Source organism: Arachis stenosperma, chromosome 7 (genome assembly GCF_014773155.1).
Source record: "Arachis stenosperma cultivar V10309 chromosome 7, arast.V10309.gnm1.PFL2, whole genome shotgun sequence".
NCBI lineage: Eukaryota > Viridiplantae > Streptophyta > Magnoliopsida > Fabales > Fabaceae > Arachis > Arachis stenosperma.
Window position 1 is genome coordinate 61,826,993 of NC_080383.1, and position 24,291 is coordinate 61,851,283.

At 32.1% G+C, this 24,291-nt stretch overlaps 3 protein-coding genes across 3 annotated transcripts; all 3 read right to left on the reverse strand.

The window, feature by feature from the left end:
• Positions 1 to 40: 40 nt before the first annotated feature.
• LOC130940854 (protein PAF1 homolog) lies at positions 41 to 5,016 on the reverse strand. The gene is made up of 12 exons (XM_057869120.1): positions 3,692 to 5,016; positions 3,348 to 3,416; positions 2,592 to 2,699; positions 2,310 to 2,490; positions 2,159 to 2,232; positions 1,938 to 2,057; positions 1,659 to 1,764; positions 1,294 to 1,380; positions 1,122 to 1,190; positions 929 to 1,000; positions 695 to 838; positions 41 to 611 (listed from the first exon to the last, which is right to left on the reverse strand). The coding sequence occupies exons 1-12, from the start codon at positions 4,423 to 4,425 to the stop codon at positions 474 to 476; spliced, it is 1,902 nt and encodes a 633-aa protein (XP_057725103.1). The 5' UTR covers positions 4,426 to 5,016; the 3' UTR covers positions 41 to 473.
• Positions 5,017 to 5,639: 623 nt separating this feature from the next.
• LOC130942175 (transcription factor MYBS3-like) lies at positions 5,640 to 8,474 on the reverse strand. The gene is made up of 3 exons (XM_057870873.1): positions 7,998 to 8,474; positions 6,740 to 6,948; positions 5,640 to 6,449 (listed from the first exon to the last, which is right to left on the reverse strand). The coding sequence occupies exons 1-3, from the start codon at positions 8,293 to 8,295 to the stop codon at positions 5,922 to 5,924; spliced, it is 1,035 nt and encodes a 344-aa protein (XP_057726856.1). The 5' UTR covers positions 8,296 to 8,474; the 3' UTR covers positions 5,640 to 5,921.
• Positions 8,475 to 13,483: 5,009 nt separating this feature from the next.
• LOC130941938 (NADP-dependent malic enzyme-like) lies at positions 13,484 to 19,442 on the reverse strand. The gene is made up of 21 exons (XM_057870581.1): positions 19,063 to 19,442; positions 18,536 to 18,810; positions 17,483 to 17,603; positions 17,283 to 17,357; positions 16,956 to 17,107; positions 16,755 to 16,860; positions 16,590 to 16,655; positions 16,390 to 16,485; positions 16,204 to 16,275; positions 16,035 to 16,118; positions 15,848 to 15,946; positions 15,694 to 15,741; positions 15,526 to 15,579; positions 15,348 to 15,446; positions 15,159 to 15,248; positions 14,988 to 15,065; positions 14,819 to 14,893; positions 14,643 to 14,733; positions 14,372 to 14,500; positions 14,185 to 14,269; positions 13,484 to 13,673 (listed from the first exon to the last, which is right to left on the reverse strand). Exons 1-21 carry the CDS (start codon positions 19,090 to 19,092, stop codon positions 13,661 to 13,663), a joined length of 1,938 nt encoding a protein of 645 aa, XP_057726564.1. The 5' UTR covers positions 19,093 to 19,442; the 3' UTR covers positions 13,484 to 13,660.
• Between the last annotated feature and the right edge of the window lie 4,849 nt (positions 19,443 to 24,291).

Consider the following 24,291-nt stretch of genomic DNA (forward strand, 5'->3'; position numbering starts at 1 on the left):
GGGGGGGGGGGGGGGGGGGGGGGTTGGAAGAAGCAAAATGACCTTCGACACTGACATGAATGTAATATGCTAGTTTTCATCGAGTTTGTTCGATAAATATGCTGTTTATCATTTGTTCTTTCTAAGAAACACTAGCATGTTCCAAAGAAACTCTTAAGATCTTAAAAATTTGGCCAACAAATATACCGAATAAATAAAAACATGTTACCTTACACATTTTTACATTTTCTTATTTTTCATTATTTTCTATTTTAACAGAAAAACCTATAACTTTAAAACTGCCTACAATTGGGAAGTACAAGGTATGAGTTGAAATGGGCATATAACATGGCGATTCTCATCTCATTTTTCATCCTTCAATGGAGAATCTTAAGTCACTTCAAATTCAGCTACCAGCCACCATCAGTACGAAAACAAATTGGTGGAGAAATTATCATGAAGGTGCAGCAGCAAAATTTGCATCAAAGAATCAATCAATCATAGATGTCATCTTCTGCTCCACTAGACTGATAATTATCCTGCTGCTGCATAGCATTAGCAACCCTATGTTGCTCTTCCATGTCGTCGTCATCATCCATTTCTACGTCCCCTCCCTTCGTATTTGCATAAGCCTTAAAAGCATCAAAATATTAGATGGAACGATTTTACGACTGCGAAAGCAAATAAGAGTTTTGATGCATTAACGATGCCATACCTCAGAATCCATCAGTTCAATTGCAGCTGCGTTCGGCCGTCGCCTTACAGTCACTCTTGAAGGTATTGGAAATTGTTCAACCTCATCACCAGATCTTCCCTCTCTGGCTCTCTTTTTTCTTAAAACAAGCTTTGTAGGAAGAGGCTGCATATCAAATTAACAAATTGACAGAGTAATCAATAAATCATGAGCTATCACATTGGAAGAGATGTAAATGTGTTTCGAGGGAAATACCAAATAGCGTGCCTCTGACTCGTCAAACGAAACCAAGTACGTCGTAGGGTCATGTGCATCATCGCCCCGTACCTATTGTTGGAAAATAAAGATTCCAGGAGTATTAAAAGGGAAATTGTTTACTAGATGATACATGAATGAACAACTAAGTTGGAAAAGTGTTTTAATAGAAAAAAAATCCATGGCAACATACATCCCAGTGATATTCGCGGACCCAAGAATATGAGACGTCTTCGTTTTCGTCATATATATCCTTTGACATCTGCCACCACAAAGTTTAGATAAATCTAGCAGCTAATCACAGTATTAATTCTAATTACTTGTGCTTCAGAACCGAAGCCAAATTGAATAAGAGGCAAATCTACCTCTCCAGGTGCTGGGACCATATAAGCTAAGAATTTCTCAGGATTTGCAGGATCCAAACCCGATGCAACATAGCTTTTCATAATTGCCTGTGGGCAAAAAATAAATAGGACATGAACCAATAAATAAGTAGGACTACGATTCAAACACATACAGCAGTTAGCAACATTAATCATCACAGTGCCAAGACAGTTATTCACATTGCAAACACTGCAACTGTTTTTGGAACTGTGTATGTGTATGTGTGTGTGTGTGAGAGAGAGAATAAAGTTGATAGATATTCATGTATTCTTGTGCACTTGCAAACATGGATATACATGAGTCTCCGAACAAAATCACTTTCAATTATCGTAGAACCATAAGTTACCTGCGACTCATGGGCATCACGTGTAGATTTGTCCAACTTATTGTAGCTTTCAGAATCAGCTGTAGGAGCATTATCAAATGCCGCAACAACAAACTGATCATCGTACCTGCATAGTGGGGCAGCAAATGTCAGCTTAATTAATATGAACTCCAATGTCACAACAAAGTATGACTCTCTTAGTTCCAAATGATTCGACTTTTGTGTACAAAAATAAGAACCAGCTGATGAATAAGATACAGCTGGATAAGTTATTCTTTCAATGTATATAGGGTGTCATACCTATCAAAATCAGGCAGCAACGGCAGAATCTCAACAGGATACACATCTTTGTTAGTTGCATGAACGGGATGTGATTTAGCCGCTTCAAATGATGCTTCTATTTCCTTTATTTGTCTTTCCCTAAATGAGATCATTTGATTATAGTTAGAAGGTTATAATTACTGTCAAATAATAATTCTTTGTAAAATGACGTCAGATAAGCTAGTTGGACACCACTCTACCTGTTGTTAATATTTTCCAAAATATTGCGACCCTTCATCTCTCTCAGTTCCTTTGCTTGCTTTTCAGTAAAAGACTACAACAATATCTTCATAAGCCATTGATTGTGTTGAGAGGGTAATGCATTGTTATATTGACATAAATGTATAATACCTGTTTTGTCGATTCCATGCTTAGAGGAGATATATACTGTGTTTTGACAAGCCATGCAACACCTTTGTCAGTAGGTCTTTCTTTTCTTTTTATGCCACCTTTTTTCATTGGAGTAACAACTTCATCATCTCGCAACAGTTCTTCATCTTCTGGTTCAAGGGGTGGTCTAACACTGGAAGGACTGTAAGAGTATATGACAAGTGAAAAAAATCATCAAACCAGCTCATTCAGCATAAATGATACATTCAAATTCAAGTTTATAAAAGGGTATGAAGATTATACTTGTAAACACTGAGATCAAGCAGGTCTAAAGGTATCCCAAGATCAGGCTCCACAAAAAGCTTGGGTTTGTACATTTTCTCCAGGGATGTGATCGTATATTTTGCATATCTACCATCATGAAATTACCAGGAAAAAAGGAAGGCATAATTAAGCCATTAGTCTAGAAAGTGCCACTGTAATATTTCCAATAAATGTCACTTATCAGTAGTATATATCCTTTAATATGAGGGATAAGAGAAGTATGAGCTAGCAATTCAATCCAGCATAGCTAGTCAACATGAAAAGGGATAAAAACACACAACTAATGTAAAGTGATCAGGTTATAATTAAATGATCTTCAACCATGAATATTCTTGCAAAAGCTAGTGTTCAGCACTCAGGAATCACTTGGTTCACTCAGTATACACTCTATCTATGCTATTGGTAGCTTATAATACGTTTGATTATTTGCAGGACATATCTCATAATTCTCATTTAGTACCAGAACAGCACATCCGCCTACTAACGTCTTATTAATCCATTATATCCTTACATCTTAGTAAACCAGCACTCTCACCTAAGCATCATCATCTCCATACAAGCCTGAACATTCATGCCTAACCAAAATGATTCAATAATAATAATAATAAAAGGGGGCAAAAACATTATAAACGTGTGAAACCATTAACCATTAATGACTGCGTCATCATGTGAATATATAACTCTTGGTACACTGGAAGCTAAATACTGAAATAAACATGAAATACGACCACGTACTCATCTTTGTCTTTCTTGAATGCCATTAGCTTGGGTTGTGCACTTGGATCTGGAAGTTCATTTCGGAACCTTAAATGAGAAACAGATTGCAAATTCGCAATTTGTTAGCACCGAGAGAAAACATCTAGAACAATAATTTCATGTGCTTGCAATATGAATGATTACTAACTGATGAAACATAAATCTCATTCCATAAGCATAACGCAGTGGAGGAATTAAAATAAGACCATAAACAGAACAAATCCCATAATTAATGAGAGCAATATCCAATACAATGCAAATAACTAATAAAGAGATGGTCTTGAGGAAAAGCTAAAAATGAAAAGTGATTTCAACATACTCACCTCATCTTGCATAGAAATGTAGTTGGCTTCTTCAACCTATTTTCAATCCTTTCACCACTCAATAAAGGAGTAGTCCTCTTTTCTCCCATCCGTGACCCTATAACCGAACCATGCCCCTTCCCAGATATCTGAGTCTTTGGCAGAACACTGTTCTGGGAATCCTTCAGCTGCTGCCTGTGCTTCTCAAATTCTCTCTTTTTTCTCAACCTCCTTTCCTCCTCCGTCTCAGCTCTCCCAGGAGGCCCATTCGATTTCTTCATTGGCATTGGCTTCTGCTGTTTATGAGGAATGCCTCTGGCGGAAGTTGAAGCCTCCTTCAGCTTCCCTTTACTGCGATCATGCGATTGCCTTTCCTCGTTCCTTTGACTTTGCAAAGAAGCTGAAGCAGGAGGTGGTGGTGAACTAGGGGGAGGTGGTGGTGGCATAGATGCACTGGGCGGTGGCGAAGAAGGAGGCAGTGGTGGCTGCTGCTGATTGTACTGAGAGTATTGATTAGGAGGATAGTACATTGAAGGTGCAGGAACAGGTGGAGGTGGTGGTGGAGGGTATGAGGTTTCAGGAGGAGCTGCTGGTGGTGGTGGTGGTGGTGGTGGTGGATATGGATACTGCTGATAATGGTGTGAAGCTGATGATCCAAAACCAGCAGCATGATTATATCCAGCATTTGGAGGGTTTTGACTTTGACTTGGTGGACGAAACGAAGATTGAGGAAGAAAAGGCCTGTAAGAAGCCATTCCTAAATCATAAATTTTAGGGCTACCTTATTTCTATTTTCGTATCCTTCCACAATATACAAGCTGAACAGAGATAAACCCTAAATAATCCAAACTTATTCCTAGTCCTAGATTACGCCCTCTCAATAGTAGAACCCGAAACCCTTCCAGGCATTAATTGGAAAAAGTTCTAGTCACCTATCTATTGCTCTATTGCTCAAAACCTAGTCTTCGGAGATCAAAACAGTTCTCATACAAAATAATAATAATAATAATAATAAAGTGATACGGTCACCGAAGTTTCAAACTTTTCAGAAAAGGGTCCCGTAAAAACAGAGCCTTTGATATGGAAGATTCCAGTACCCGAATGACTGCACATAAGTCCTAACCTAAGTGGAAAAGCAGCAAGTGCAGAGAGCATAGATCGGTGATATTATTAGCAGTAATTGTGGAGAGTGAAAAAAGACGAGCTTGTGTGTTTTGAGTGGTGAGATTATGTTCTCCGTTGGAACGTTCTTGCTTTTGCTTTTGCGAGCAATCATAGTATCATACTCATACCATGTCATATTGTCATGTATTGCTTCGCTACATTTTCATCTCTGATTTACTATCCATAAAGTTTAGTACTTTACTGTTCCATGCCACTTTATGAAAAACAAGGAAAATATTTTGCATGTGTATGTATTCCTTTGATATTTTTGCAAAGTAATTAATTGAAGGCAAAGAGAAATGTACAGTGCTTTATGTGAAAGTGAAATATATATCTGCTAATTTGTTTAAATAAATATGTTTTGTTTTTTATTCTCTCTCACTGATATTACTGCTAGCTTCCACTAATGAATCTCTGATATCTTTAGTATACATATTCTTTGTTCTTGATCTCACAAATCTCTCACTAGTTCATTATTGCTTGAAGGTTGCCAACTACTCAAGGTTTTAAACAAAGAATTTCAATGTTGGTTTGTAGTAAGGGATGTCATTAACTTCACATTTTGGTTAATAGATGAAAGGCCAATAGTAGATGCAATCAAGTTATTCAGATTTTGTTATGTAGGGATGACTTTTAAGTGTCCATAGAGACATCTGGTTAAACAAAATACTTAGATATGTAGCTTCTTATTGAGTGCACAAGAGATTTTCTATTTTGTTACATTCATCATTTTTGTATGTATATTTTGCTTGTACGCTTTCTATTTTTGATATTAAAAGTATCTGAGATACTAGGTAACCAATGATTTTAACCAAACCTAGTGGAAGAGGAGAAACCTCTTGGCCGTATATATGATTATTTAAGCTTCATTTGTTTACACTTAGAACGAAAGAATATATGTTTGTCAAGAATCGATCTAACCTGAGCTACATACCATCATGTAACTTTCATACTACTTGGAAGATAATCTTCCAAACATTAAAACACTATGACTTAGAAAAGAAAAGGAGAAAAAAAATTATATGTGATATTACAAAGGAAAAAGATGACCAAAAAAAGGCTTAGTTTACTGTTGTCTTCAATAGACTCAAACAGCTTGGATTGGATTGTTCTTGCCACTGCTTAGGTCCGACCGGCCAACAGGCGCATGAGTATTTGCATGGAATGCCGACTGCCTCGATGGCTCTCCTAACAATTTCAGGGAAAGTGGGGAAGGCTCCCTTTCAAGAATCATCTGTGTGTTTCCAATGCTCAGATTAGACATTCCCACAAGTGCATCAACATTGACCGGATTCTTGGGAACGACTGGAATTGGCTTTACAACCTCATGATGAGATGTCTCTACTCCATTACTTTCTTGAAAGGAAGCTTCCAGTGATGGCCATATGGAAAATTGGACAGGTACATAAGTTGGGAAGTATTCAGGAGCCTTTGTTTTCAACCCATTAGCTACATTGTTCTCTTTCACATTTTCCTCAGAAGCAATTTCCATGGGGTCAACTTCAGATTTGAGAGATAGATTTAATGAAGGTTGTGATTTTACATTGGGAGATTGTGAGTTCTCAGAGGTCAGAAGCAGTACTTGTTTTTCCAGCACCGAAGGCGGTTCCGTAGGCTGCCATATGGTTGTTTTAAAAAATATGTTAGCTGGGGAGGAAAGCAGAGAAAGGAAGTGGAAAAAGATACACCAATATAATACTCATCAACCATAATCAATGTCCAGCTACAACTATGGAATGGTCCCATTGGCTTCCATTAATCACATTAATAGTAAACTTTTTACAGAGCAAGAAACATGTTATGGAGAAAAAATTACAGGATTTTAAACATGAAATAATAATATGCCAAGATATTTTCCCTTAATTAGATAGATATTTTTCGCATATCAAATATGTCAAGACCTACCATATCTGGAGCCATGTCAAAGAGGCTGGAACGCCTCTTTCTCCGGGTAGCATTACTCTGTCGGATAAAATACTTCTGGGCATGACTTGCTACTTGAGTAGGGGTTCTTGATACAACAAAATTACGTGATATTCCACGCCAATCTCCTTTCCCCAGCTTTTGCAGACCAACTAAGAACATCCGATGTTCTTCTTCGGTCCATGGAACACCTAAAACACATGAAAACAGAGTAATCCAATAAGCAAGTGTGCTTGATCAATGACTTAATGACATTACGGTACGTTTGGTTGGGATGAAAATTTTCTTGGAGGAGCTTCATGGCTCATATACATACATGCCTCGGCCCACACCACTACAACCTTAAATGGCTTGCTAACTAAATTAATCACTAAAAAACATATGCATTCTCCAAAAGAAACCTTAGTGTCTAAAACTAGCTAAGCCAACACACGTCTACACAAATGTGCTAAAACTAGCTAAGCCACATAAGGGCATTGCTTACAGTCCAGAAAAGCAAATTGACTCAAATCAAGCAAGCAAAAAACTACTCCATGGAAGAGTAATTTCCAAATAATAGGATATAGATTTAACCTTTTTTTGTTCAAAAACTTAATCTCAACCTAAACTGCCAGAAATATATTTAACAGAAGGCATGAAGTATAATATTTTCCACCGACATTTCCTACTCCAAGGAAGAAGTAACCATAAATATCAAAATGGTTTTGAAAACAGATTTCAACATTCTCTTGTTGGCACTATAAATTCAGCATGCTTATGATACACGTACCATGATATTAAATGCTTCACATTTATATTGAAATCATAAATGCCCACCCTTAATGATCAATCAGAGAATGCACTACCACCATTTCACTCATTTCTTTCTCTTTTTCTAGCACCACGCAAAGTTTAAACATACTCTTTGGAGGAAGAATAATCTTGGGGGAAAACAAAAAAGAACCCAACTTCCTCCACAAAATAAACGGATTTCATGCACCCTATTAATCCAGAGATCTAAAAAGCAAACCTAACCCAGTAAAATGCGCAGCTTCACCTTAACCTTAACAATCATCAGCAACAAACAAAACTAAATTCTCCTTAGCATATCAAATATCACAAAAAAATGCCGAAATAGATGTTCTTTCTTTAAATAAAAGGAAATACAACTAAGAAAAAGGAGAAAGTTCCTAGCTTGAAATTAAACTGCGATAAGAAATTCATCTTTTTGGTTGCATTCCGTGAACTGCGATAACTATACCTTTCTTTCTTTCGCCACGGCGGTTGGCGAAGGACGAGGCGTGGGCAGGGTCGTCGGACAAGTAACCAACGGGATCAGGCGAGCCTGGGTTATCGCCGGCGGTGGCCACAAACGAGGAAGAAGGAGACGAACAATGGTGGTGAAGCGTCATCAGATTCCCCATACTCGCACTCTTCTTTATGATTGATCCATCCGTCAGCCTCACACCGAACAGCTTCACTCCGCCGCCGCCGCCGCGGTTGGGGCATGTCCTGGAATTGTGGCCGTTGTTGCTACAGTGTGAGCACCGCCGAGTCATGCCGATTGACTCGGTGGAAGGACTAATCACACGGAAGAGAAAAAAAGAAAATGAAAAAAAAAAAGAAGAAGATGAAGATTACGTGATGATTGATTGGTGATTCGTAATGGATAGAGAGAGAGAGAGAGAATGAGAGAGAGAGAAAAGAGAAAGAAAGATTGCATGTGTTTGTTTATGGCAGAAAACGAGGGTGATGGATAAGTCTGGGATTTTTTCAAACTTTGGAGGTCAAAATTGGCATTCTAATTTTAGTGTTTCGATATAATGTTAGCAGAACGCGCTCCATCGCTCGTTTTCTTTCTTGTGCATTTACTTTACTACCCCTTCTTACTGTATAACACAACATAAGTTAAATTAATAATAATGCATTCGAATTTTAGTATTTTACTGACAGGTATATTAGTGGTTGTTAATTGTTATCTTAAAATGAAAACAGAATTTCATAGATAATGTTTCACAAGAGATATGATTCATTTTGGATAACGTATGAGTGTTTGATTATTTAAGGAAAAAATTTTGTTGGATTCTTAGAGACACCTCTCAAAGAATGAATGCTTTTCAGTTATTATTCATTTGAAAATGTAGAAACTAAAATTACACAAAAATCCTACTAACCACTGCAAAAATAATTTAATCATCTTTAATACTAATACTTTTGGATTGATGTAGTTAAGAAATAAGGATTAAAAAATGCCACGTGTCTCAAGGATTCCACTTCTACTTTACGTGGGTTCAAATAATCCATTACATGTCACATTATTTTCTCACCTAATCTAAAATGAATGTCACACGAGGATATATATGTAACTTGCAAGAAGTAAGAACTCTAATCGGTTATTTTAGTTCTACCAAGTCTATATCTTAAGGTGGTTGGAATTTTTATTCAAGATAATAAAAACGTGGATTTCTCTCATACACGTTAATTCGTTTTTAATTTCTTGAATTAAACAATTGGAGTAGTTGTGAAAATCATTTTTATTAAATAATATCCCTGCTAATTGTGTATATGCTAGATTTTGTATAATTTTTTATATTATAGATAATTTATTTTTCTTGTAATGTTTTAATAATGTATTATAGTATATGAATTATAATATACTAATATATTAAAGAAATAATTTTATAACAATTATTTTTAAAGAAATAAAAGATAGAAATCTAGTTTCCACAAATGTTTCGGTTAACCATGAGGGAAAAAATTACTGAGCATAGAAAAAATTAGAAAATTATTAGAATTTATTAATTTAGATTATTATTTTTTAATTATTAATTTAACCTTTTTAGTTTAATAATTTAATAATATATTTTAGTTTATATTCTTAAATATTATTAATTAATTAATAATAATAAATAATAAATTTTAATAATTTTATAATATTTTTCGTGTATATATATATATATCTAATTCCAATCGAGGCATACAAATTTTATAGGTCAGATTCATTGACTCGACAAAACATATGGAGTGGTAGGCATAGATAGCTTATGATCCTAATAATTGTGTTCAAAATATTCAGTCCTATTACTAAACAAGATTATCTCCAGTGATAAAGATCTGATATGATTTGTACGGACACGTGAAGGCATGGATTAGGGAACATTTTCAAATTGCACCACATACACTGCTCATATATACACACACACTGTCTCATACTTTAGTAAGTGTAACTAATAATATGTTATTTCTAAAGTCATTATTCATATGTTTTAATTATTATTTTCATATAAAAACATCTCCATAAGTAATCGTTTACGTTTTTAAAATTATAATATCATGCACCGAACGCATATTAGGTACTAATAAAATATGTTATCTCGGTGAGTAACTTCCAAAAATACCTGAGCCTAGCATAAATTTATCAAAGGACTTTATTAAGAAGATCATGATTTTCATGAACAATAAAATTTTAAAATTAGTTCAATAAAATAAAATATATTATATTTTTAAATTATTTATCTAAATTTTACTGTTAGAATAACTATTTATATATTTAATAAATTAAATATTTAATATATTTATTATTTATATTATTTAATATTTTTATTATCTACATATAATTTTTTTTATGAAATTATAAATAAATGTTAAAGAATCAGTGAGTTAAATAATTTTAAGACTATACATGATAATTCCATAAAAGCAAGAGAGCTGCGCTGTTAATAATTTGTTATTATTTAACGGTGATGAATTCAAAAAATTTTGATAGTAGAGGTGAAATATATATAATATGATACTAATTTTTATAATAAAAATATTACGTTTATATAAAAAATTAGTTATCAAATTATCTATTATAAATTTATATATATATATATATATATATATATATCATTTAACTTATTTTTAATATGTATTTTGTATTTTAAAATTTGTATTTTAAAATTTATTCTATACAAGTGATTATTTTATGTATATGCAGCATAATTGTTGTTATAATTATATTTTGTTATCGTAAAATACGATTAAGTTTTAAAATATCTAATTACAAATTAAAATACTCAAATAGTAATTTAAATAATAACATATCATTTAAAATTTAATTTTTTATATTTCATATTTTAAAACCTTGACAATATAATTAAAATATCTTTTTTTTGTATATGTGGTTAAACAATCATTTAAAACTCAATTTTTATACAATTAGCTCTTGATGATATTCATAGTTAAAAGAAGAAATACAAATGGATAGATAATATTCTTTCGAATCAATTTCTAAAAAAGAACATCAATCTTATTTAAATTTAAAATTTGATCATTATAATGAACATCTAATATGAAGTTCTCAAATTGGCTATCAAATATCGAAAATTGAATAAAAAATTATTATGGGGTCAAATTTAATAATTTAGTAGGAGTAAATAAATATTATTATTATATACTACTCAATAAAATTTCAAATTGTAGTAGGAATGCTTGTCCCACATTCTAAGGAGTGAATCTGTCTCTCTGTTATTGAAACTAGTTATTTGTATAGTATTTTTATTTTTTATTATTAAAAATATTATTTATATACAAAAATTAGTCATAGTGTATTTTAATTTAATACAAATATATATAATTTAATTTATTTTTAATATATATTTAATATTTTAATGTATATTATATATTAGTGACTGATTTTAGTATATATATACTACGTAATATAGTTATTTTATTATATAATCACTTTACAATCAGACAACAAAAAAAAAAACTACACTTTACAAGGATCATTGAAAAAAATAGTAAATATTTTTATAAGATGAAAGGAAACTAGCTAGGTTCATGAATATAGAGAGTAGCTAGCTAGGTTCATGAATGGACGGAAAGGATATAAGAAATTTTGGGGTGATTTCCGATGAACAACGAAGAAATCACACAACAGCAAAGACTTGACTCAGATATTAAGATTACGTCTCTCTCTTTTTTTCTTTTTCCTTTTTCTTTCGGTATTTTGTTATATACTTCTTTAATCTCTCTACAGTCTACACTCCTAATAATAGGTTTTCATGTGTCCATGGCAACACATGATAAATGAAGACTTAGGGCCAGATCAGATAATTAATCACGCTTGTTAACACTTAACTAATCATTCTTTAACACGTCAAGTTGAAATAGCAATGAGGATATATATATTTAGGTGAAAATTCAGCTGCAGTCGACTTTACGTGAAGTTGATAACTGAGGGAAATGGATCCTCTCCAGTTTTTTCAACACTTGACAAAATACAGTGCAATCTCTCACCTTTGATTTTAACAGTGGAACCAGAAATAAATAAGAGAGAGAAAGTGATAAATGGTTAGATTAAACACTGCACACCATCCAGTTTTTTATTCACTGGAGATGATCTAGCAGCTCTCACTATCAACTTCACGTGATGTCGACTGCACCTGAATTTTCATCATATATTTAGTGCAATTTTTAGAATAAGATGGCGCATTCACATCATATTATTGTGTTAGGCTATGAAACATGTAGAAGAAGACAAAATGCAACTATATATTGCATAGTAGTACTTTTGGTTGTTGTCTATTAATGGCATCCATGATTTTTTCGCATGGTAAGAGATTAAGACAACACAAGTCTATGATGGCTTTGATCTTTAATCTTTTTTGGTTAGTGAGAAATTTCAAAGAACGTGTGACCCATCCTACCGAGTGTACTTGATATTCAATCATGGGATTTTTGTGGAAGAGATGCATTCATACCCCAACTAAGGGTGTCTTAGATCCATGATGTGACAACCTCGGCTATGCTAACCTCTTCCAATGTAATGGGCCCAAATTATATGTCTTATCCACCTCACAATGTTAAGGACCATGATAACACTTTTGAACCAACAACTATTTTGAATTGAAAGGTAGCCCAACTATAAATGCTATTTTAAATGCCCCAATGCAAATCCTCTTATAAAAAATCTCACAATTCATTAGATACTCCTACTATTGTGATTTACAATACAAAAATATTTGCTACTAAAATCTCTATATACTCTATATATTTGTATATAAATAGTTAAATACATGTATTTAATTCATTTACAACGTATATTTTGCATTCTAATATATAATTTATACTAATAACTAATTTCTAATTTTAGTGTATACATAACATAATTGCTTATAATAACAATTCCGTTACATAACCAATAAAGATTCAACTAACTTCTGCTAACTCTTACTTATGACTGTGTTCAATAGAAATGTCTTTATAAATGTGTCTAATAAAAATATCATTTTTATGACCGTGTCTAATAAAAATGCTTTGTGAATGTGTCTCCTGAATATATCTCTATATATATATGTCTTCTAATATAAGTGTCTTTAATATTAATTATTGTTGACAATAAATTGACAAATAATATATTAGTAATCCATACATTTTCTTATAATAATCATACCTCTTTTTTCCCATGGTACTCTCAATTTGACATCCCAAAAACTAATCAATAAACTCTATTTAAGTATAACTAATAAATTGCTTCGTACACAAAATAGAATCCAAATTATGGACACTTGTTTAATCTAACAAATAAGCTAACTACGTGACTAACTCAAAGATAATTAAATCCAGCCTTCTTAATTAATGATAAAATTGAACACATAGCAAGTGTGAGTGTGTGACGTGCAAGAAATGGATGATTAATTCATGTATTGAGATGCATCATACGGCAAGTTGGAGGTTAGAGAATAGTGAAGGGCAAGAACAGAAAGCTAATTAGTAATTACTATTAATTCATCACAAGGGAACACAAGTGTTGCAAATTATTTATTATTCCCATACAAGTCAAAACATATTTAATTTATCATGACGCGTAATACAATTAATTCTTGCCAGTATTTCCAAGAAAGCCTCCTTTATTCATCACAAGGATTGGATGCTCATTCATTCCTGTTGTCTGCACAGTCATGATTCATTTTATTTTATTTTATTAATTCAACACCAACCATATCTATATATTACAGAAAGAGTTTCAAGTGTACCAAGAATACGGTATTCCTGAAACACCGGTGTTTCTGATACACTTGAAATTTTTCTTCTATTATATATACCCACACACACTTTACTCTTCCAATTAAAAATAAATAAATGATCATATATATGACTTGTATGAAATATTCAACACATGGGAATGCTTACTTTTCAAATATTTGGAAATAAATTTCATTGCATATGGATATGAGAAATTACCAAGCTACCCTTATAGTCCAACTAGGCAACTAAAACTAACACCACCAACCTACTCAAACCTAATTCCAACCCTTACCCAATACAATATATGATAACTTACAGTAACAGAACAAGTACAAGGGGGTAAAAAAATTAAAAAATTGAAAGTGATTTTATCAAAAATAAAGGTAATAATTTTAAAAAAGAAAAAAAAAGATTGAAGGGCTATTATGATTCACCGGTAGCTTCTGTAGGCTGGGGTGTACATACAGCTCTCAGCAAACTTAACCAAATCCTTGGGTTGTGGAAGGCGAGTGGCCAACCCTGACAATAATAATAAGAATAATAAATAAATAATATTGTTAGAAATAATCAGAAGAAAAAAAGCATTTAAAAAAATGGGAGTGTAATGGTGAAAGAACTGACCAAGCTCATAAGCCTTAGCAGCAACACTGGCAGCAATGTGTGCTGAAATCTTTCTGATGTTGGTGAATGGAGGGTATATCAGTCCTTTCTCAAAGTTCTCTTCACTCACTTGTGCAGCCAAAGCCTCCGCTGTTTCCACAAAAAGTCATGTTTGGTAACTCAGAAGCGTTAAATGATTTTACATGTTTGACTAAACTGCTTAACATAACACACATTCACTTCTCATCTATTATTGAAATTTATGTTCTAAGGCTGGTTCTGGTGCACTTACATGCGGCGAGAAGGAGGTCGTCGTGGACCCGAATGGTACCGGACATTATTAAACCAAGACCGAATCCGGGGAATATGTATGCATTATTGGCCTGTCATAAAAGAAAACATTCAAATTAGGCACTGTTCTATGCAACATTTCTTTTTCTTACATATGAATTCTGAAGGACTATAAACCTGGCCAGGCACAAAAACTTTTCCTTCATACTCAACCGGAGGGAATGGACTTCCGCTAGCGAAAATGGCGCGGCCCTGATGATACCAAACATGTACAAGGTAAGAACATCGAAATTAAACTTGAAACCCGAACTTAATTATAGAAATACTACTAGGGGTATCTTATTACCTGGCTCCACTTGTAAGCCTCTTCAGCAGTACATTCTGATTGTGAGGTTGGGTTGGAAAGTGAAAGAATGATAGGTTTCTGCATGCATTATCATGTAATAGACTTGTTAGCTTAAATGGACATGAACTATGTCATAGTAGTTGGAAAAACAGATTGAAATAGTAGTAGTACCTCATTGATTGAAGCCATTGCCTCAATAACTTCTTTAGTGAAAGTTCTTCCTTGTCCAGAGGTTCCAATCAACACTGTTGGTTTGATTTTCTGAGAGGGTAACATAGACATAGATAATGTAAGAATATTGAAACTTTTGCTGTGTGCGCGCGTGCGCACGTGTGTAATGGACAGAAAGATCAATCATACATTAACAGCGTCTACGAGTCGATGAACAGGTTCGTGATCATGGGCCCACGGCTTCTTAAAATGTTGAAGCGATTCTTTTCGGGAACTGACAATCAATCCCTGCAGAAGTAACGGGATCAAGAATGTTACTAAATCTACTTTGCATAAGTGGAGAAGCTTGGATGAATTCAACACTAACCTTTGAGTCCACCAACCAAATGTTCTTGCGCACTTCATCTAGTGGGGCATTAGTCTGCATCAAGAAGGGTAGTTTCTTAATAAATCTGAAGTACTCATCAAATGAATATCATAACATTAATGAAAGTGTTTCAATGTTTCAAACATCATCTCAGTAACAGAAAGGAACCTGTTTTGATGTTTCAAGTGCAATAAGTTCTGCAATTCCAGTGCCAGCCTACAATCACCAATATAATTAAAAGTTTAAGACCATTAGAACTTCATCCTCATCTTAGAACCAATGAAGGAAGCATGAGCACAGTCACGGAACTGCATGGACCTACCTCTCCAGCACCAAGGAACAAGAATCTGTGGTCAGCCAAGTTGCCCCCAACCAATTTCAGAGCTGCAACTAGTCCAGCAAGGACGACTGATGCTGTACCCTGGAACATTGTCGAAACAGTTTCAGAGCTGGATATATTATAGTTACCAAAGTATAGGAATTAAGTATTGATGACTGGTATTCCTTACTTGAATATCATCATTGAAAACAAGATGGGTTGATCTATATTTTTCAAGTAGATCAAATGCGTTGTGGTTTGCAAAGTCTTCAAACTATAACAGATTCATAAAAAAAAGGACAAGTTAGTAAGCACTTCACATCAAATAAAAAAAGATGGCTTGTCATATTGCCTAATACCTGAATGAGGACTTTCTCCCCGTAATTTTGCTTGACAGCACTCATAAATTCATGCATAAGTTCAGCATATTCCTGGATTCAGAAAAATTAAACCGAAGTTAACATTATGACATATTAGATAAGTGATAGCTGAATTTAAAAATGATTAACTCTATGATAAGTCAGAAAAGAAAACTAGTCACGAACCTGCCCAGTCGCCCGTCTTTGCTTGAGCCCTATATATAACTCATCATTCAACAAGTTCTCGTTGTTTGTTCCCACATCAATGGTGATAGGCAAACACTGAAAATTTTTATCAGATTATATTATATTTATAGGCATGACAAGAAATGGAAGGCATAATCATTGTGAGTTTATGATAGTGATAATTTATAGGATATACTTACGGCAGACGGACGAACTCCTCCGAGTGCTGTATATAAAGAAAGTTTTCCAACTGGTATTCCCATTCCCTGAAGAAACAACATGTTACCAAAGATTAGATTGCAACATTAGACCTGATTCATAAAACAATATGATTCATAAATTTCAACAAGTACAGAAGAAATTACCTGACAACCAAGATCCCCAAGACCCAAGATCCGTTCTCCATCAGTTACAACAATGACTTGAATGTTCTTCTCAGGCCAATTCCTTAGTACTTCAAGAATCCTCCCCCTTTAAGTTCAAAGCCAAACAATATACAACATAATCAACACAAATAACACAGGAAATATTCATCAACAATAATTCCAAGTCAAAGTCAAGCTTACTTCTCTTTCAAGCTGATATAAAGACCCTGAGGACGCATAAAGATGCTTCCGTATTTCTGGCAAGCTTCACCAACAGTTGGAGTATAGACAACTGGGAGTAACTCTTCGACGTGCTCAATAAGAAGCTTATAAAACAACCGTTCATTCCTCTCCTGCAATAAGGAATATATTGAAGTGAAAGCATTAGAAGCCGAATCCAAGCTAACAAAACAAACTGTCTGAAGAAACTTGCCCCAAGATATAATTTCACATTAAAGATGAATTTCATAGTTCTATATAAAAATAATGGGGCAAAAAAGGCCAAGATCACAAGTATTTTGGCCACACCTGAAGATCCATCATTGCCATGTACTTCTGCAATGGAACTTGATACTGACGAACGTGCTGGATCATTTTCTTCACCTGCACAATTAAGTGGCAATAAACTTTTAAGCATTTAACTAATGTTCATATACACAATCCAATAGTTTGGTAAGTATGAAAAGAAAAAAAAAGTAGTATTAATGTCTTCTAATCAGATATTCGACCTGAGTTTCCTGCGGAATAACTGTCGGGGGAAGAAGACCTCGCAAGTAGTGAGCATCCCTCTCCTTCTCAGTGAAGGCCAACCCTTTATTGAAGTGGGGATCTCGCAACAATGTATAACCGCTAAAAAGCAAAAGACATAAAATGTAAGAACTTTTATCATGCCACAAAACTTAGCCCATTAAATATATATAATCTTCTCTGTTTGGAACATAGATTTGTGCCATCAAGGCCATTATCAACCAACACCACAATGAGAAAAAACACTGCTAAGAAATGGAGGTTAAGCCCATGTATGATCAATGATCACATATAACAGACTCGCCCCAAAAGAAACACAAAACTATACAACTGGATATACAGCAAACTTGTTATAAATTTTTTAACAAACACAGGATAGCTTAGTATAACTTGTTTATTTAATTTATTTAAAATTCAACAAGAAACAAACATAAGGACGCATATGTCACACAAATCAACATGCACTACACGCATATGCGTTTGCTTCATCTTTTTTGCCGCCCAAAAGATCACTTTATTGTTTATTATTATTATAAACTATGAAGATGACTGTTCATTTTCATATTAAAAAATATCACCTTTTAACATCTTTGGCTCTCTTAATAAAAATCAACTAACACACCGTATTCTTTGACCACACAAGTTGAGAATTGTTTTAAAAGCCGTACGAGATTTTCCCAATTGAACTGGTTGGATCATGAACAGTACATGTTCCAAATTCAACCACAAATTTAACAGGCTGAAGCTGAAATCATCAACCTCGGCTGCCAGCTTTTGAAACACTTGGAAAATAAGATAAATCAGCAACATGAACAAGGAGGGAAGGAAAAAAAAAGATTATTTATCCTTCCTTCATAACATCAGAACTTGTTGAAACAAAATTCAGTACGGCACACCACAATTCAGATAACAGCAAATAAAAATCATCCAACTTGAATCTAAACCGAAACAAGTTGAAAGTTTTAAGGCACATGCATTTGTGAAAACCCAAAAGGGTCATAAATTAAGAGATGAGTAATGTGATTGAATCTCACCTAGCAACAGAGACATTCCAGGGGGTAACAAACTGATCCTCCGTGGCCTTATCCTCGCCGTAGACATCCTGAGGGCCACCGGAAGAGACTGTTTCCTCTTCAGCAGGCGGCGATGTTGGTTCATTTCTTATCTGCTCTTTCTTCGCGGGAGAATCTAACACAACGCTTCCGTTTCTGTCATTGCTTGGAGCCAAACACACCACCCTGAAAGGACTCGAATGACCCTTCCTCGCACCACCACAGAAGCTGCGAGACCCAGCTACAGCTGAGTTGCTCTGCACAAAACAAAACAAGATGAAATCTCGATACCCAGATGAACAAACCAGCTGATCTCATCACAACTTAAATAAAAAATCAAACTTTTCGATAAACCCAGAAATATACTTAATTTTATACCAACTCTAGATTCTTGTCATAACAAGGAATATAAAGCCATTATGATTTACAAAGGTAAAAAAAAACTAAGAAGGAAAAACAAAGTGATGCAAATCTAGTAGTGCTGATGTGGAGAAATGGGTATACAATACCAGGAAGGAGCATGAGCTGGAGGAGATCATGGTGGCGAAAGAAATGGAGGAAGGAGAGAGAGAGAGAGAGAGAGAGAGAGAGTTGTAGCGGTGCGGTGCTGGTTGGTGAGGTGAGTGTATAAGCGAAGAGAAGAGAAAGAGAGACAAATGTATATAAGAGAGAGAGAGTCTTAAGGGAAGGTTCCCTTGCTTTTCTCGCCCCCTTTTTCTTCTTCTTCACTTAGCTTCGCTTCTGTTTTCACTTTTCAGTGTGTCCGTCCTTCCTTAGCTTCCTTTCTCTCTCTCTCTCTCTCTCTGAATGAATGAATGAATGAATGAGGGGCAGAGAGAAGAAGAGAAGAGAATGGAAGTGATGTACAACTCTCCTCTCTCTCTCAAATAAAAAGGGCAGCTTGGAGGTCCAATTGCACGAGCACGACCAACTCGTTTTCATTTCATTACCGAACTACCCTCCACTTGTTCAAATACTACAACTAATTCTCCTGTTTTCTTCTTTTTTTTATAATAATAATATTTGGTTAATATTATTTAATGTCAAATTTATTTCTATTTTGATGTATATTTTTCATCAATTATTACCTAAATTTAATTTAATAACTAATTCAAACACACTTCTAATTTATTAGAGTATGAAAATTTCAATACTAAATTAAAGAGGAAAAAAAAATAAATTTGGCTCTTCCTAATTAAGAACTTTTGTATCAAAATGTGATTTCTTGGCTTTGCCATATTTTTACCTTTTTATTAATGATAATAATAAAATATTTAAAATAGTATGTATATATTAAAATATATATTTTAATATAAATATATTTATTATTTATTTATTTTTAATATGTATTGGGTTAATGATTAAATTAGTTCATAAAAAATGACTTATTTTTTAAATTCATCGTTAAAAGATTTTATCAATTAAATTAGTTTTTTTTTTTAAGTAAAGCTCAACACATGAAGTGGAGCATAGTTATTAGATTATATTATGAATATATTTTTTTAATTAAAAATAGATTAAATTAATAAATTTTTATAAAGATATTTGTTCAACATCTAATTAGACATGCTAGATGTTATGTACTCATATATGCTATTAGTTAATATTTTATATTACCAATCGTTGATAGAAATTATTAATTGAATGACAAAAGAATAAAAATGATTAATTTATAATTTTTAAAAGATTAATTTAATTGATAAAATTTTTAAAAATAAAATTAGAGAACGATCTATCTTTTAAAAATTAATTTAACCATTAATCTATATATATTTTATATTTAATGTATTTTATGAGTTTAGTGACATATATTAAGTTTACAAATAAAAAAAATTAAATTATAAATACAAAAGTTTGAATTCTTAATATATTTATTTTGTATTTATTAAAAAATATTTAAATTAATAATTTTATTATATATTTTTAAGCCACATTAATTAAATTCATATTTTATATGGATGAGTTATTTAATGGTATATGAAAAATTTAAAAAGTATGTTATATAATAAATATTTTTGCATTTAATATAAAATAAATCAATTAATCAATTATATAGAGTTGTTAATTTAATATTGATTATACGAAATTTCTCAATGATTAACTGGAGTGAAAGACAATCTCAACTTGATGAATGGATAAATTGGATATTTCCCATTTTCATAAAAGGATAAAAAAGATATGAAACATTTGTTCCGATGCATGGGGATGTAATGGGTTGTGATCACAGGTGGGAATGAGTAGCGGCAAGTGTATCACGCAGTGGCAGTATCCAAGGTTAAAGCCTCTTACTAGATTGACATCTGCCCAATCAAACAAAAACTAAGGAACCACCATTATTATTATGAATCATGTCGGAAAACAATATATATGTTCCTAATGCAAATTGGTTTAGCAACCATCCTCAGATTAATTATTATTATTAGGTTTAATTATTTAGTTCTTACAATTTTATCAAAATTTTAATTAAATATATATATATATTTTTTAATTAGATTTTTATATTATTTTTAATTTTATTATTAAATATTTTTTAATATACAAAATTTTAGAATTAATTAAATATTTTTTTATAATTTAAAAATATTCATAATTAAAAATTTAATTAGATCTTTAACTGTATATATTTTAAAAAAAATATTCTACTAATTTTAATATGTTATTATTATTATTATTATTATTATTATTATTATTATTATTCTGAATTTTACTGTAAGAGTGAGGTCCTTTTCACAAAACTTCACATAAGATTCAATCAATGAGCAAAGCTTTCGTATCAATCGGTCAGGGTTTTGGGTTTAGATTGCAAACAAAATACAATGTTCTGTGTTTTGGTTTCCCTGCCATCTTAATCTTGTCGTGTATTATGCTTATTCCATCAATGTAAAGTTACTTATAATAATAATAATAATAATAGTGATTACCGGAACATGAAAGTTACAAACAAACAACATTCCCTAGCGGACCTGTCAATAATTTAATCTTTAATAATGGACAATATGCGTGCTAATGTGAAAATTACTTTTAATACTATTAAAGCTATTCCTAAAATGAGCAAAAAAATTGTTATTTACTATATGGGGAATGCATATATGCACTTCTAAATTTTTGAGAATAGAATATGTAATGGAATATTATTGCTAACAAGTGGGTTTAAACATTAAACATTTCAAAATACTAAGATTTGTCTAAGCATAATTTAACCCGAAAGGAAAGGTTAGAGGAAAGAATCATGCTGGAATTAAAATCCAAGACTGAGAAATAGAGGAGAGAATAATGTTGTGGCATAAAATTGGGTAGGTGAGAGATGAGCATGACCAAATATAATTGTAGGTGATAACAATGGTGGTTGAAAGTGGTTCACCTTGTTTTATGAGTATAATCCTAAAACATTGTATGTCGTAACTCATATATATGTCACCTTCCCCTTAATTCCTATATATATCACTGTCTTTTATTCGTAAATGTCATCCTTTCCTTCGATGAGTTAATTAGCCTCATTATTTTAGCACCATGTTTCTCTAATGAAAGTGCAATTTTCAGCTTGCGGTAATAACATTTATCACATGCAAATTTCCCACAAATTAAAATTGATATTAACAACCATTATTTAGAAAAAATCAAACACCTTTAATATTTTTATAGGATTAACTTTTAACGTTTTAAGTACAGAGATTTACGTGGTCATTAAGAATACAACTATTAGAGATATTTTAATTCAATTCATAGCAATTTGACAAGTAATTCTAAAATTAGCGTTAAACAGAGGAGTTTGGCCACTTTTGTAGGCCATTCAATCGAGGCTACCATATTTTATTGCTACTAATGACTCACTTTTGAATTCATGTTCCAACTTCCAACCAAAACCTCATGCTATTTATTCATTATTCAGAACCAGATATATGGCTGAAAGCGACCTAATCAACACATGCATCATGCATGTATGTTATGTATTAAACATGGCTAATCACATCCACAATTAGGGGTGTTCACGGTACGGTTTGGTTCAGTTTTAAGGAAAAAAGTCATTCGATCCGAATGCTTAATTTATGTGCGGTGCGATTTGGATTGGATGAATTTTTTTTTGAAATCCGATCCGATCCGATTACAAGAGGTTTTGATCGGTGATTTGCGGTTTTTTAAATAAAAAAATTAAATACATATAACAAGTCTCAACACCAAATTTTAAATAATCAACAATAATATAACAAGTCTTAACAATATTTTAAAAAGTCAACGATAACATAACAATAGAAATAAATTTATAAGTTAGTTAAAATAAATAAATAATATTTTGAACATAAAATATTTATTAAATAATAATAATACATGAATAATAGAAAAATATATAACAAATTGAACTTGTTATAAGTATAATTGTAAATATAATAATAAAATAATAATATTATGTGCGGTGCGGTTTGGATTTGATTGGATCGGTTATGAAAAATAGATGCAAAATCTGATCCAACCCAACAGTTTGCAAAAAATAGAATCCAATCAAATCCAAATTAATGCGATTTTAATCGATTTTCAATTTAAACCTGATTAGATGAGTGGTTTAATTTAGATCGGTTTAAATTTAAACACCCCTATCCACAATGCTATTAGTACTCACCCTTCATTGCTTTAATAATGATCGCATTATTATTAGAATCATGTATTTATAGTGTAAAATAATCATTTCATTCTATTTATTTTTTAAATAATTATTATTTATATTATTAATATAAAAAAATAATTATTTTTATAAATATAATATTATATATATAATTAGATATACGTATAAAATTATTTTATATTAATAATGCACTGAAATTTATTATTATTATTATTATTATTATTATTATTATTTGCAATGATAGATTGGCACTAGTGTCCAAGGGTTTTATTGTCAATCCATTAGAAGATGTATCTGGTGGAGGTTTCTCTCTTTTTAAAGGGGGCACACTAACATAACTACTAATGAACATGACTTAATTAATTTCATAAGAATAAGAAAAATCTGAATAATGGCATGATTATTTTTCAATACAATTGTTTATTTCTTTCCTCCCCTCCTTTACTAATGAATGAAGGCAGTACATGAATGTTTATATATAAAAATTAAATTAACATATTCATTCAACATCTGATGAATGTCTTCTATTGAATCCTTATAAAGAAATTTGAATGAAAGTTATTAAAAGAAAACAGTGAGAGTATTGAATCATTAACACAAACCTTTTAACTAACAAATAGTACAAATTAATGACAATATTCTACTTTACTAAAAATTATGTCTCAGCTAAATCAGGATAAATTATAGGGCTAATTTTATTTAAAATGGCTCGTTATTGAGTGTTTTTTTTTTAATATGAAGATAAAAAATTTAATAATGAAATTTTATGATGAGATTTTATAAGTATACAAATTTGGTTTTTAGATTTGTAATAATTTTAAAATAATAAAAAAAAATTTAAATACAAATTCTAATTTTTAGATTTGTAATTTTAAAAATAAAAAATTATAAATACAAATACTAATCTTCATATTTTTTATGTTCAAATTTGACCTTTAAATTTTTTTTATTTCTCTTTTAAAATTTTGTAATATATCCGTCATTTTTACGATACAACAAAATACACCTTCTTCTTTAATATTAAAAATAAAAAGTGAAATTATATTTGTACAATTTTTTTTTTGTTTTTTATTAATATTTTTAATTTCAAATATAATGTATACAAAGTTATGTTAATTAA

Bases quoted from the DNA above. Each gene is read 5' to 3' on its own strand.
- LOC130941938 (XM_057870581.1), bottom strand. From the start codon at position 19,092: ATGATCTCCTCCAGCTCATGCTCCTTCCTG. The intron at 16,119-16,203 runs GTATTAGGCAAT...AATCTGTTATAG, and splicing joins GGGAGAAAGTCCTCATTCAG to TTTGAAGACTTTGCAAACCA. The intron at 14,270-14,371 runs GTCAGTTCTTTC...TATTATTGTCAG, and splicing joins TGCTAAGGCTTATGAGCTTG to GGTTGGCCACTCGCCTTCCA.
- LOC130940854 (XM_057869120.1), bottom strand. From the start codon at position 4,425: ATGGCTTCTTACAGGCCTTTTCTTCCTCAATCTTCGTTTCGTCCACCA. The intron at 3,417-3,691 runs GTGAGTATGTTG...TTCTCATTTAAG, and splicing joins ACATTTCTATGCAAGATGAG to GTTCCGAAATGAACTTCCAG. The intron at 839-928 runs GTATTTCCCTCG...TTTGATATGCAG, and splicing joins AGTCAGAGGCACGCTATTTG to CCTCTTCCTACAAAGCTTGT.
- LOC130942175 (XM_057870873.1), bottom strand. From the start codon at position 8,295: ATGACTCGGCGGTGCTCACACTGTAGCAACAACGGCCACAATTCCAGG. The intron at 6,949-7,997 runs GTATAGTTATCG...CATGTGTTTTAG, and splicing joins CCGTGGCGAAAGAAAGAAAG to GTGTTCCATGGACCGAAGAA. The intron at 6,450-6,739 runs GTAGGTCTTGAC...ACCATATGGCAG, and splicing joins TTGACATGGCTCCAGATATG to CCTACGGAACCGCCTTCGGT.